At 46.6% G+C, this 15000-nt stretch overlaps 1 protein-coding gene across 1 annotated transcript; it reads right to left on the bottom strand.

The window, feature by feature from the left end:
- Positions 1 to 10536: 10536 nt before the first annotated feature.
- LOC139600554 (serine/threonine-protein kinase SBK2-like) lies at positions 10537 to 14382 on the bottom strand. Its single transcript, XM_071448820.1, has 3 exons — positions 13892 to 14382; positions 12986 to 13188; positions 10537 to 12731 (listed from the first exon to the last, which is right to left on the bottom strand). The coding sequence occupies exons 1-3, from the start codon at positions 14151 to 14153 to the stop codon at positions 12162 to 12164; spliced, it is 1035 nt and encodes a 344-aa protein (XP_071304921.1). The 5' UTR covers positions 14154 to 14382; the 3' UTR covers positions 10537 to 12161.
- Between the last annotated feature and the right edge of the window lie 618 nt (positions 14383 to 15000).

Below are 15000 nucleotides of genomic sequence, written 5' to 3'. Positions count from 1 at the left end.
CGTTCTCATCACCCAGCTCACAAGTGAGAAGTCCTCTGCAATCTCCAGACCATTCCCCCACATGTGGACCACTACCTCCCCAGCTGCCTGCTGCCAGGTGTGTGTACCCAAAACCCACCAGCAGGAGCTGATGGTCCCCACCCTCAGCTGGGTTTCCCAATGAAAATAACCCTTTTGCAAGGACCTTTGAACCATGTCTTGATGTGCTCGCCCCCAGTGGTCATGGATTCTCCCTGCTCTCTGCTGCTCTGAATTTGATTCTTGCTCTGAGCTGACATTAGCTGGTTTCTGTTTTCCACATCCAGCTACTGTGCTGGCTGGCATTTTGCAAGTGCCTTGACTAGACAGTTAGATATGAGGTCTTCTCATTAACGCATCCGCTGTAACTGGAAGAAGGCCAAAGGCTGGGAAAGGCAAGTGTCCTTTGATTTAAGGGTACTTAAAGCAGTGCCTTTGATTTAAGGGCAGCACTAATAGTTAAGGTTAAGTGAGTGCAAGTGCTAGTGACTGGGAGTGAGCACAGAGGGACAGAAGGTGATGTATGGTGAGCAGTGGGAAAGAAGGAGTGACTGAAATGACTGAAAATCCACTTAGGAAACATCCTTAGCTGAGTAACTTCAATGCAAGGTTGCAAAGGTACATCGCCTTAACACTCACTATGCTGCCTTGCTATTCAGCTACGTTGACTCACTCCTAAGAAAAGCTACTGCTACAAATCCCATGGGAGCTCCATTTCTGACTCCTCAGGATCTGGGTGAAGCTCTCTCTCTTGCTATTTCATGCAGGGTTCATGTGAGATCATGCCCAGGAGATGGACAGATCATCACAGCCTTGCCTTCTTTTCCTTGACAAAGAAAGTTTGCACAATTTCTTCTCTTTTGCTAATATAGAAAGCATATAACCTCTAGCTCCTGATGGTTAGGAAGAGCAGAGAACAGAAGATGTACCTATTCCAAAACTGAGCAGTGAATATTAATGCTTTTGAGTAGAAGTGCAGAAGTTAACAGGGACAACAAATTTCAGAGGCTGTCACAGTGATTTCATTCCTTGGCTGAAACTAAGTATGAGAGAAGATGAAACTCAGTTCTGGAGGGAGCACTTTAGAGCTGGTGGAAAACAGGTCATGTTACTAAGTCCTAGGCAAATCTGGATTCCTGAGGCAGGAGTTATAGTGGGTAGGAGTGTTTGAATCCTTGGCACCCTCCCAGCACTGGAAGCTTCAGCTACTGCAATGCAGCAGTGTGAGCATCCAAGGGACTGAGATGTGGCAGTGAGAATTCCTGTCGTGAAGCAGTCCCTTTAAGGTAATGCAAAAAGCAGATCCTGCCTCGCTCCAAGAAATTACTCTGCAGATAAGGCAGAATGGGGACAGGACCACACACCATCAGTAGTTGGTGTGGGAGTGTAATCCTTTCTTCCAGATCTGAGTTGCAGTCTCTGCTCCAGGTCATTAAAGAAAGTCTGGCCAGCTCCTGTGAGGGTTTAAGTAGTGCCACAGATGAGATAGCAGAGGTCTTGTTGAGCACAGGGAGGGTAATTCAGTGGATCTGGTGTGCTGACTGTCCACAGCAGAGACCTGGTCCTGTTGGCTTCTGCTCTGTGTGCCAGGATTTCTGTGGAAATCAGGACCTGAGTGACCTGTAACAGTGCACATGCAGGCTGTGCTCCATCAGGGAGGAGGGATACAGAAAGGATGTGCAGGAAATCATTTACACATATCCCAGTTTACATGCTACCACACTTTACCAGCTCCTAATCTAATGCTGAATTTATCTAGTGTTCAATTTACTCACCTATAGTAAACATGTACATTTTTCCTCTCCGCATACTAACATAACTAAATCTTGGGGCAAAACTGTAGGCCTGAAAATTGAGAAGGTTTGAGAAGTCTATAAACCCCCTTCTCAGCAACTATTCTCAGTTATTCCCTTTTCACTAGCCTAGTGACAGCATGGAACAAAAGTGTGTGAGTGTGAAGAAAATGCAATAAATTCTTCTTTTCTGAGGCTGTGAAGTCTGCCTCAAGACATGTATTGCCTTACTTTCTGGTTTTGAATGCTTCTTTTCAGCCCCATGACACAGGAAAGAAATTGTCTGCTTTACTGACTGCTCAGATATGACAGGTGTGCTGATGCTTGCCTGACAAGCTGTACATAAGGGTGAGATTTACTCCTCTAACCTAAGCAATATGTGTCTTCATAAGCTCTTCCCTTGTCTGCAGCCTGACAGGTAGTAGCCCTTACCTCCTAATTGCAAGAAAATTATCTGTCAATGAAATGGTGACCAGACCTATCTCTGAAGTAAATACATGTTCAAATCACAAAGACAATGAAGCTAAGGCTAATGAGGGAGATTTACAAAACAACAGCTTTGTGGACAACATGGATATTTTTTCCAGTATCCCAGGAGACCCCAGAATAAAGGGAAGAGCTGGAAAAAAGAGCAGAAGAGTATCCAACTTAAAGTGAGCCAGCTTTACAAATGCTCTGGTTTTGCTCTTGTTAAGGAAATGTTCCTCTCCCCTAGCAAAGAGTTTCTAATTTATCTTTATTTTTCTTTATCATCTAATTAGGATTACCTATGGGAAAATAGCAGTTTCCCCATGCCATTTTCCTCAAATCTTAAGAAGAAGCTGAAAATTCAGAAGCAGAGATGAGAAATCCAGCCTAATCCAACCTGAGCATTGGTCCTGACCTGTTACTTTCCACTGCATAATTCTAACACGAGGATGATACTCAGCCATACTCTCCTTGCTAGCAAGATGAAAACAGTCCCAAGAGACACTAAAGAACAACAAAAAAAAATCTGTATCAGAGCCTGGGAAAATGAGTAGCCATGCCAAAAACACAGGAAACAGGACCGGGGTCTATACAGACATTATTGCCCTTACTTTCCCTAACATGAGGTAGGAAGGGAATGAGTGGAAATGAAAATGAGCAGTCAGGGTCAGGACTTGTAATTCTCTGCCTAACTCTGGAAGAACAGTGATATGCCTAATGATTAATGAGACCTGAAGTCTCAGGACTATTAAAATATTGTTTCCAGCCTACTGAGTGACCCACATTGCAGCTCAAGACTTTGCTTTGTATCCAAACTGCTTACCAGTGAGGTTTCCACTCATTGAACCAAACAGATCTGTGGTGGTGGTGGCAAGCTACACTCTTGAGGTGCCATCATTCCTTCCACTTGGCTGCCCCCACACACCACATGCCATAAACTCATCTCTCTCCTGTCACAGAAAGAAAGGAAAGGACAGGGGCATCCTGTTACAGCCAGGTCTCTGCCAGCCCTATCCAATTCCTGACATGCCCTTGTGTAGCCAGGAACCAGTGGGAGGGTGGCAGGCTGTGCAGGGGTAGGACAGAAGGGCTGCCTATCATGGCTCCCACTTCATCCCCAGATTTCCATTATGGAGCAGTACAGAAAAGACCAATCAGTTCAGCAGTTCCTGGGGCAGCCCAGCAACAGTAAACTCAAACAGAGATTGGCAATGGATGCCTTCAAAGACATGCAGAGAATCACCAGGAGGTCCAGCTTCCCTCCGCACCCACCTCCTCTGGTGGTGGGAATAGAAGCCACCCAACTTGCCTGCTGAAGTCCCCTCCTACCCCACTACCAGCAGTACCCAAACAACAGCTGCTTTTTGTGCAAGTGTCCTCTTACATTTCCAGCTGAGGGATAAACAGTCCTGGTGGAATAAAGGCTCTGCAGCCTCCTCTGAAGCACTATGAGCAGTACGGATGTGAGAGAGGGGACGCTGAGGACACGAGTGCATGCTGCTACTTGCTACAGATCAGTGGGGCAAGGAGGTGAACTGATCCAAATGAGTGGCACCTCTCCCAAATCAGGGAAAGGAACCACTGAGTTGTACAGCAAGTGCCCTATGTTGCTTCTTGAGAATATAAAGTCTTCCAGGTTTTGGCATAAAGGGATATTTCTTTTTGCTCCAGGATGACTCTAGCAAGGGGAAAATGTGGATGGGCCAATGATGCAGAAACAGGGCTGAAAGAGTGAGAAGGATTGAAAAAAAATGCAAGAAAGGGAGAGCAAATAAACTGTAGCACAGAAGGAAAATCCCTGAAAGTTCCTCAGAGCTGAAGGAGGAAAAGAGTCCCTGGAAACTTCTTTTCTTTCAGTGTAAGAGATGTTAGTCCACAGCAGTGTGAGCACTGTAAATTTACCAAAGCCTTATATCCATGGAGCAGCTCTCACCACGCCCCTGGGATAATCTGTACCTCTGAGGATAGCACAGCTATTCCTATCATGCCTCCATGATACTTGTGTGGCTATACACAACAGTGCTGAGTCCTGGACTAGGACAGGCATGTGTCTGTCTGTAGTTTGATCCATCATGTAAATCTGGTGTATTGTGAAATTCCTGCACTTAATCTGTATTGTTCAGTCCAAAGGCATAGAGGTCTACCATTTGCTCATCTTGCTCACTCCCAGGGCTTTGGACAGGTAAACAAATCCACACCTCAGGGAATTGACCTGCAGGCAACAAAGGGCTTATCAATCAATCAATCAATCAATCAATACCAAGAAAGGTATGAACAATTAAATGTGGTTTGGTTTCTTCCAAGAGGGGTCAGCAGCCAAAAGTCATGAAGCAACTGCAGAAAGGGGTGCAGGGTAAAGCAGAGAGAGGGTCTGCTGAAGGAATTGTCAGGAGTTAAGCTTGACCAGGATGCCCCCAGGGAAGTAATTGTGAGTTAGTTCTGCATTTGGCAATCTCTTAGAGATTTACTGTCCTGAAGAGGAAGATAAAATAATATCTCAAAGCAAATGTCAGCTGCAACAGCTGTTAGTGACAGAACAAGGGGATGTGAAAGCTGCCACTTTTTTTCTCTACTTGGATTTGGAAAGAGCAGATTCAGCAGATGTGAACCAATGCCTGGAGGTCTCAGTCCTTGCTCTGCTTCCATCACCTACTCCACCAGTAGAAGGGAAGACAACCAGCTGTGCCAGGCACTGGGCAACACTGGGGTCAAGGACCCAGGACTGTTCAAGCAGCAATTTGAAGACATCTGTACCACCTCTAATCATGGTAACATGACTGCTTTGCTTGAAGCCAGATTTGTATAGCTAGATATCTGATACTTTAAAAAAATAGTCTTTTACGCCTTAAGATAAATTTTCTCCTGAGCATCTCACTAAAATAAATCTGTTCAGTCATGAACATGCTGTTCCCTAAGAAACATGTCAGCAAAGTACAGGTGGAAGTTGCACTCTGAGTTAGCACACAGAAAGTGGCTACCAAGGGAGCCCTGTGTGTCTACCCTGAGACACTGGTGCCAGCCAGAGACACGAGTCCTTGCTGGGGGGCAGCTTGTAAACAGCAAAGAGGGTTAGAAGTGCAATTAGTCTGTGTGACAGCCGTGACTGCCTTCTGTCACCACCCTGGGCCAGGCCAAATCTCCTTTCCTCCCTCTCTTGCACAAAGCTGAGCCAAGGCACAGGGCTTATAAACATGCCCAGCTGCCTATCAGCCCAGGGGAAAGAAAACAAATGCACCACAGCAACAGGCAGACCTGTATATGGGCAAGCCCAGATTATTGGCTGGTGTGCCTGGCTGTCAGACCTCGGAGCACCCTAAGTAGGGAAGTCTAGCATGCTGGCTGATACTGGCCATTAGGGGATTTAGTAGTGGTCACTTCTCTTCTTGTGGTCAGCAGCAGCACAGCACAGGGGAAGCTAAAATTAAAGTATGGGTAGCAAGGTACTGTGCAAGCTACAGGATGTGAAAAACACTGAGGCAGTTCTTTGATCTTCCTGTCTGAGGTATTCCCCTATGGTTTCTGCATCTCCACCCACAGATGCAGGATAGAAGCAAAAAAAGACTAAAAGCTGAAACTCCATGTCAGGGACTAGGTATCTTGAGCTCCAGTCACTTTCAATCCTGCAACTCCTTAGCATGACAATGGCATTTTATGATTTCTCTTGGCTACTCAGCCACATGCAGCTCTAGAAGACATCAGCTGGGTTGCAATTGTCACCAACATGTCCCTACTTGAATAAGAATAAAAGGTAACAAATTCCACCATTTTTATTCCTTAGTTACTTTTTATTATTGTGGGAATCCACAAAATTAGAGGGTTTTGGGAAGGTTGGAAGATGCAGGCCTCAGGGACAGCAGAACTGTGAGTAGAGCTAAAGCAGCAGTCATGAGATAGGGAAATATTATTTAAACTGTAGAAAAGCAAGGGCAAATAGAACAATGGTCTGTGTATTAATGCTTGTCTGAATAGCTCTCTAAGCTACAGAAAGTTTATCTAGCAAGATATTAATAAGGTTAAAGCTTAATAATGGAGCTCTGTGTGTTGTGTTTTAAGGCTTACAAGTAGGTATTGTATTTGAAATAAGCAAGCATTGTTTGAACCAAAGGTATGTATGCTTATGGTGATTGGATAGAACTACTGTCAATATGCTTTTGCTTTGTGTGATTGGTCAAGAAGCTTATAAAGTAAGTTGTAACATTAAGTTTTTTGGTCTGCTGCCTAGAATGTGAGCTGCTAGCATCTTCCCATTGTCATAATCATGTAATGAGACTGATGCTGAAAAATAAAACAGCTCGAGGCACGTTCTACAGCAGCCCTGTCTCGTTCGTAGTCTGTAAATAGCCCCTCTTGCTGGGGTCAATTCCCATCCCTGTGCTCAGAAGGAAAGTTGATCAGAACAGGGCCATATTTTATGGCTTTTAACAAAGCTCTGGCCTGCTTTGTCTTTGAAGTGAAAGTCAAAACTCAAGTACAAGCAGTGTGGGAAGAGTTAGGCTCACACATGCAGTCCTGCATCTGCCCTATCATATTCCCTGGCCTGAGATGCTTTTCCCCACTCATTTTTGGTAACTGGTGCTCAGTCCTTTTGCAGTCTCAAGCCCTGACGTTCACATGCAGAGTGGGAAAGGTCACACAGGGTGGTCAACATTGTGGTCTTGTTCAGAGAATGCTGGGGAATACCACCCTTCCTAAGAAATTATTCAGTCACAGTAATCATACTTAAAGGGGTTTAAGTGGGAAGAGATGGAAGTAACATAGTGTTGGAGTTCACAAGGCAGAAGGAAAGTTATAGGCAAGCTTCTAGAAATTACTCCAGAGACCTAACAGCTAAATCCCTGAAGGTTGGGTCTCTATCCTGCCTTTAATCACTGCTCTAGCTTCCAATACAGTGGCTTTCATTATTATTCCTGTAGAAAGAGGAGATGACATTGACCCCAATATGCAATTTGGTCCTACCCTGCCTTTTATGTCCTGAGTCCAGCCAGTGTAACAAAACAGTCTCTGTGCTGGATACACTGCTGACCTGTGGTTAGCCCAAATAATTTGCCTAAAGGCTCTCTTTAACTTTCAGTATTTTAATCCTCAGATGAGTCATCTGGGGCACATTTTCACGACTTAGGTCATCACTTTCAAATCTGCCTGAATTTTCGCATCTCTGTCTAGCAAACAGCCTTCACTCTCACTTCTTCCTAACAACACTTCTAACTGGGAGAAGAGTTACAATCAAACTATTTGTTCAGTTAACAGATCCAGGCTCAACCCATCACCCTTCCACCTGCAGTGCTGGCCCGTACCTCCCCTACACCCTGCAGTGATCTGCACCACATTCCCCAGGCTGCTGATGAGTGTAACTGTTGAGGAGCCATGTGGACTGTACAGTGCAGAAGTGGAAACAGAATCCACTGTGAGGTCCACAAGGGGATCCAGAAATATAGATGATACATCCCACCAAAAGCCATGGGATCTATGCTCCCAGCCTGTGCATGCAGTGATGTCACCGTCATATTTTCTGAAAAATCCCTTCACCAGGATTTCTTCTCCTGGGAAGCTGAGAAGCCTCAGAGAAAATGAAAACAATAATTATCTGATTCGCTTCTCCCATGTTTTGCTGCTTTGGAATGTGGCTGGGATATTGTTTACCAACTGGTCAATGTTTCATTGGTTTCACGTGAATTGTTTTAACTTAATGACCAATTACTGTCAAGCTGTGTCAGACTCTGAGGAGAGAGTCACAAGTTTTTCATTAGTCTCTTTTAGCCTTCTGTCTGTAGCCTGTCTGTATTCTTTAGTATAGTTTAGTATAGTATTCTTTAATATAATATAGATCATAAAATAATAAATTACCCTTCTAAGAACATGGAGTCAGATTCATCATTTTCTCCCTCCAACGGGGGACCCAGAAAATACCACACAGTGTGCTGCAGGCATCAGGGCACCAGGGCCTGGATTCACACTTCTTGGACTGACCTGCAGCCAGAACTCACAAAGTGTGGTGAGCTCGGTAATTACCCAATTTATCTCTTAATTCCATCCCAGAGAGGAGTGAAGTACCATGTTTTCCCTCCTCTTCAGAGCCACCTGATGCCTCTTCAGGGATGACACTGGATCCACCTCATCCCTCGTGCCTACATTAGCTGAAGTGTTGCCCTTTACAGTGCTGGGCACCTGGCCAGCCTTCCTGCCCAGAGGCTGGGCGTGCAAAGGGCCAGCGTGCTTGCACACAACCCCCTTCCATTCAGCCTCTCCCAACAGCTGCTCCAGGGGTCATGGGGGCAACAAGATCCTTTTCCAGACCCCCTGGGGATAGTCTTTGCCAAGTCTGTTTATTCATTGATTTAAGAAATCCAGCTGCAATTATGAACAAGCTACTGAGAAAAGAAGCCTGAGTTGGGGACTTGGCTCAGGGCAGTGCTCTTTGCCACTGTGCTCAAACCTGTGCTTGCCTCATTGCAGCCCTGTCCCCACCACCATCACATGCATGACGCAGTCACAGTGCTGATTTCATCACTTCACTATACATCACACAACTTTCTGGCAGCCGAAATCCCTCCTACCAGTCTCAAGGCTCTGTAACAAAGGTGACAGAGAAACAATCCTGATTATTGCCACTTCTTACTGCCATTATCCTGTCACATTGCCTTTGTCAGGCAGCACAGAATCCCTGGTCCTCATTGGCATAATTGGCTCCTGCAAAAAAAACCAGCCGAGGTCCTGATGGCATGGAGCAGCTTGATCTGTTTCCCCAAAGATGTCTGTTTTCCATCAGTTCAGGTTTACTTTAATTTGGAATAAATCCTAAAATCTTGCTAACCCTTTCTTGTCAAGCCTTTTTTGCATTTGGCACACAGCTGTGCTGAGACCATGCTGAGCAATTCCAAGGGAGAAGACATTTTGGAGGCCTAAACATCCTTAGCTACAACACAGGGTCTTCAAAATAAAAAATGTTGTGGAATCACAGCATGGTTGATACTACACAGGACATATGAAGATTGCTTACACCAATCTCCTTCTCAAAAGAGAGACAACTAGTGAAAGTTTACCAGAGCCTTATCCAATCATCTTTTGAACATCTCCAAAGCCATAGACGCACAACCAATGTTAAAAAATTTGGCCACCATCACCATAAAGCCATTTTTCTTTAGTTTAAATAACTCCCCTCTCTCAATTGGTACTTGTGCCTGGAAGTATAAAGAGATATAAGATCCACCCTGACTCTTCTCCTCTCCAGGCTGAACATTCCCCATTCTCTCAGCCTCTGCTCTTAGGATGGTTTCCTTCAGTAGGCAAGAACCTCACTACTCGAGTGTTTGGCTTCAATCTCCCAACCTCTCTTCAGCCTCTCTGAATCATTCTCAAATTAAAACAGGTCATTAGTAGGTGGTATTTTCTTCTCAATATTCTATACCACAATCAATTCACTATCCAGTCTTCCTATTCTAGATAGTTTCACGTGTCAGTTTCTTTAAGCCTTTCTTAAGCCTTAAACCACAGTCCCACCATGTTTTTTTCTCAGCTATCTCCAGTTTTCCAGCTTGCCTGTATTGTGCCTGTGTATCTGTGTATTTGTGGCACCATACCCAGGATTTCCTTATGAGGTATAAAAAACAGATCACTCACTCCTACTTCCCACACTCGTATTTAGGCCAGCAGGAATCTTGTTAACTGTTTTTGCTGAAGATTCGACCATCCTTACTCTCTACCCCTTAGCCCTACCCCTACCTTAGCCATGCAAGGACCCCATTTGCCTTTTTTAACAGGACAACACAGTAAGAACTCGTGTAATCTTGTGTATCCTCTGTGACTTAGCAAGTTTTTAGGGGTCCTTTTGTAAGGGTGGCTTTTATTCTTATGTGTTCCTACCTAATTATGTTTCTCCTGCCTGTAAGAAAATGTATTTTGTTTGAATATATTTAACTTATCAAGTTATCTAGATCTCTTTGAGTAGCCTGTGCCTCTTGCAACCACCCTATTCATGCTTGTGTCATCTGTAGGGTTTTACCTGATTTGTATTTTCCTTAAAATCATGGTTGGAAACATTAACCAGTTCTCATTTAACAACTGATCCCTGCAGAAACCAGACAAAATAGAGCATTCCAAGTAGACAATTATTTCTTCCGCCTATTGAAAGTTCTCAGTCCACTTAATCTATATTTTATAGACTTTTCATCTTCTGAATCAATACAACATATCATAATTCTCTTTTTATCAATAGGTCATGCCTTACAAAAACTCTGTACCATAACACTATGAATTTATTGTATCAAACACAACTTTATTATGAAATTGAATGTCTCATTCCAAAAAGCCACATTCCTATTCTGTAATTCTCCGTTAACTAACATCTGTAACAAATGCTTTTTCCATTATTTTTCACTGGATACTTGCCAGCTACCTGGCCTTTAGATCCATTCATCTTAAGGCTTTTCCACTTTAAATGCAGGAACCACGTTGGCACCTTAACATCTCTCTGCTATTCCTACAGTAACTAAAGAGTAATTAAAGCCAATCTCAGCAGGCTGGAGTTGAGCAGAATTTATTATGATTTCAAGTAATGAAAAATTCTAAGAGATGGAAGTAAGCAGAAGAAAACTGTATCTTGGACAGTGTGAGCATAATGCTGTTTGGTAAGGTAGGTTGGGGAGGTGGAAGACTCAAGACATAAATTATGTAGGGAGCAGGAGCAGCACAAAATAGCAGTACAGAGGTGATGTTGCTGAGAGAAGAGTGAGCAAAAGGTGTTTACCAGGTGATGGGCAGTGTTAGTAGAGAAGTTAAGTAATGCTAAAATGCCAATGGGTGAGAAGAAGCTGAAAAAAAAAAAAGCTGCACGGTAAGGAACCATAGAAGAAAGACTGTGTACAGGAAAGGGTCTGACATGTTAAAAAAGCTGAAATGCTAGAAAGTATAGTGCTGGGACACTGCATTTTAGAAGTTATGAAACCCCTGAGAGTGAAAAACAAGCTGTGAATGTTTCCAGCAAAAGACCGGGTTAAGCGCAGGAAGGAATTATTACCAACAGCAAAATCCTGGGGATTGAAAAGAGGTAGAAAAGTAAAAATGGCTACTAACCCCCAATTCCCTCTTTGCTACTCCTTTTCAGGATTAAAATGTGCACCTAGGAGGATATCAGGGCATTAGGAGAGGTGTGTGTCTAGGGAAGGGTTAAAGAAGTGATAGGAAAGGGAAAAAGAAAGGTCTTGTAGAGGGGTAGCCAGGCATCTAAAGGAGCATGAAGGACATTGTCTTAGGACCTGAAGGCAGTACAAGGGAAGAGATGTGTTTGGGCTGGCATGAGATAACCATGAATGTTCCCCAGCCATCATCCATGGCCACGTGCTGGGATCTCCCCAGCCCCTCCACCCCGCCAGCCTGAAGCCAACCTCCAGGAGTCCTGGTGCAGGCACAGGCAGCATCCAGAGATGGCCCCTGCCTTGGACAGCTTATCCTGAGACAGCTGCAAGTTCTGACATGCTCCCTGCTTTCCAACAGTAAGTGGGTCCCAACAGGCATTTATTATGAGGGAAAATGAGCCACATACAGAAACACAAAAGTACATATTTTGCTCTGTTTTGAGGCATGGCAGGTGCTGCAGCCTAAATAACTCCCTGGAGTTCCTGTGGCTAGGAAACAAGTGGATGCTTCACACAGTCATTTCCAAGAGAAAGATGTTTCCAAGCCACAAGGAGGCTGCACTGGGCAGCACTGAGTCCTGGGGTGAGGGCCATCTGCTGAGAAGGAGCTTGGCTCTGTGCTGCAGAGAAGTTGCTCTCTGGGCCACCATGGCCTCTCACGCCCAGGCCACCATGGTGCCCAAACCCTGAAGGCCCTTGCAGGCTGTGACCCTCCTTCCCTCCTGCCGTGGGGAGCAGGCCCTAGGATGCCCTAGGACTTCACGGCAGCCTCCTCACCGTGCCCGCCCTCCAGCCGCCAAGGGCAGCCGACATAGTGCAGCACCGCGCTGACAGGGCCGCGCTTGGCGGGATCCAGAGCCAGCAGGCTCCGCAGCATGCTGGCAGCCTCGGCCGTCAGGCGCCTCCAGTGCCGGGGCACGTCCTTCTCCAGACCTGTCTCCTGCCACTGCATGAAGTCCTCAAAGAAAGGGTCCTCTGGCAGGCTCTGCTCCCAGGGGAAGTAGCCAGTCAGCAGGCAGAAAAGCAGCACCCCGAAGGCCCAGGCATCCATGCTGGTGTCGATGGGCACCCCCTGGGCATCAGCAGTGTTGCTCAGCTCGGGGGCGGTGTAGGGGATTACCCCGGCCACCAGCTTGAGCTTGGTACCCTTGGGCCTCGTGAGGCCGAAGTCAGTGAGTTTGATGAGCCGGCAGTCAGGATCAAAAAGCAGCACGTTCTCGGGCTTGATGTCGCGGTACACCAGCCCCCGGCTGTGGATGAACTCCAGCGCGCTCACCAGCTGCTTGGCACACTGCTTTGTGGCCGGCTCAGGGATCCCATCCTGGGCAGGGAGAGACAGGCAGGATAGCACACGTGGGGCACCTCAGCAGCCCTGCCAGACGGGCTCTCACCTCAGTGCTCTGCGCTGGGAAAGACCTTCACATTTCTCACTTTGCAAGCCCAAGGCTGCTTCAGTGCTGCAGACCCCAGATAGACCCACAGCCATTGACTTTATCTCCCTCCCTCTGACCTAGCCAGCCTTCAGAGGGGCCAAATACTACAGCCCAATCCCCATGGCCTTGTGGCAACACTCACGCGGGGTTTGATGATAGAGATGAGGTCTTTGTGCAGCGCTGGTTCATAGAGGAAGCCATAGTACTGGCTGGACTCAATGGCAATTCCGAACATGCCAATGATGGCAGGGTGGGTGGCGAGGGACAGTGCTACACAATACTCATACAGGAAGGTGTGCAGCTTGGTACTGGCTTTGGGTAGCAGCTTGAGAGCCATAGGAGTCCCTGGGGATGGGAAGAAGGAATTTGACTCCTCTGGAAGTCACACCAAGGCAAGACAGAGCAGCCACAGATCCAGGCAGTCACAGCCATAGGGAGGTCTCTATTCCAAAGCTTGTGTGGATATACTCTGTGGACACCAGGTCTGGGAACAGGAACTGCTGCTGGTGTGAGTTTTGAGCCCTGGCCAGAGTAGGGACATTCAGGATAAATGGGCCCATCAGTCTGAGCTGGGTCTACTGGGGAAGAGCAGTATCAGGGCACTCATATGGCCAACCCAGGATGTTCATTCACACCGTCTGTCCATGGGCCTTAGGGCACCACTTCAGATCAGGCTTGGGGCTCTGTGACTGAGCCCTGTGGTGGGACTGCTGTTTCCATCTATATCACATGCATGTTGGTGCATATCTGTGAATTCTTTTGATCCTGGCTTGTGAATTAACTTCCCAGCTTGACCTTGGACCTGTCTTATCATCATAACCTTGCCAGATGTTCTGGGCTGCCCCCTGGCATCGCCTGGACTCTGGCTGTATGTCATGGGATGATCCCTAGGTGGGGAGGTCCCCATCCTGCTGGTCTCCCTGGGTATCCTCCCTGCCATGCCTGGTGTCTGTCCCCAGTGTGCCACCAGTCCACCCCATGCTCTGTGCCCTGGTGAGTGGAGAGGAGACAAGGCACAGTAGTTCACAGGGCACAGTCAGCTCCTTACCTCTCTGCCTGTGGGTCACTAGCATCACATGGCCATACTTGCCCCTGCCCAGCTCCCGAACAACCTCATAGTGCTCAGCCACCTCAGCGCGCACCAGGCTCTGAGCGGTGATCTCCAGGAGCTCCTCCAGCTTGGTGGGTGCTGCTCTCTCTGGCACTGCTGCAGTCACGGCTGAGCTCTCTGCCATTGCTGAGTGCTGCAGGAACACCATAGCCAGAGTCAGGAACATCACAGCACTCACAGAGAAAGCCAGATCAAACATGCAACACCAACCATGTCATGGCATATTTCTGCCACCTGGAGCCTGAATACTCTTGCTGCTGTGCTAGAATTGAATTTACACTTTTATACAGCACATCTCTGGGCAAAGCCCCTCATCATAGAAAAGGTCTCTGTATTGAAGGGAACCTCCTCCAGCCCCCTAATCCTTTTGCCTAATATTAGACAATAGGCAAAACATTAGCAGAGTCCCAGATTTTCAAGTGTGTCCCAGTCACCCTTCCTTGCCCTCCTTAGCCTACTGCAGCAAGATCTCATCTCTCTACTCAGAATTCCACCTCTACTGCTTACTGGAGAAAGTCCTTGAGTCAGCAGATGAGACAGACCTGTCCCCTTAGGCACAGGCACATGACAAAAGGCAGAGTGCCCCAGAGAAGCCAAAGGCAGCTCAGTACCTCACATGCCTGATGACATTTCTGACCAAAAGTCATGCATCTGTGCAGCCAAGTAACTTATACAGGAAGTAACCTAGGACATCAATGGCATTTTGAGCTCTAGCCAGCTGCTTCAGACCCACTTTCAGAGAAGTGTTTTTTCTTTTTTCCCAGCCAGCCACAAGGCAGCATTTTAAGGCCTCTGTGGCAGCACTCTCTCCCTGTCTATGTCCCTGTGCTCTGAACAAGGCACTTTGGGCCTGGGAGTTCCTCCTGGCCTTGGAGCAAGGTCACAGAACCAGAGTCACAGGATGGTAAATGCCAGAAGGTACTTCTGGAGACCTCTTACTGAAACATCCTGCTCAGAGGAGGGTTAGCTAGACCAGGTTGTCCGATGCCCAGCCCAGTTTTACATATCTACAAGGATGGAGGCTCCACAGCTGCTGTGGGGAACCT

Source organism: Agelaius tricolor, unplaced genomic scaffold, assembly GCF_023055355.1.
Source record: "Agelaius tricolor isolate 1412-34295 unplaced genomic scaffold, bAgeTri1.0.p SCAF_2, whole genome shotgun sequence".
NCBI lineage: Eukaryota > Metazoa > Chordata > Aves > Passeriformes > Icteridae > Agelaius > Agelaius tricolor.
The sequence above is the reverse complement of the archived record's forward strand: the minus strand, read 5'-3'. Positions and strand labels throughout refer to the sequence as shown.

Bases quoted from the DNA above. Each gene is read 5' to 3' on its own strand.
- LOC139600554 (XM_071448820.1), bottom strand. From the start codon at position 14,153: ATGTTTGATCTGGCTTTCTCTGTGAGTGCTGTGATGTTCCTGACTCTG. The intron at 13,189-13,891 runs GTAAGGAGCTGA...TCCCATCCCCAG, and splicing joins AGTGACCCACAGGCAGAGAG to GGACTCCTATGGCTCTCAAG. The intron at 12,732-12,985 runs GTGAGTGTTGCC...CTCCCTGCCCAG, and splicing joins TCTCTATCATCAAACCCCGC to GATGGGATCCCTGAGCCGGC.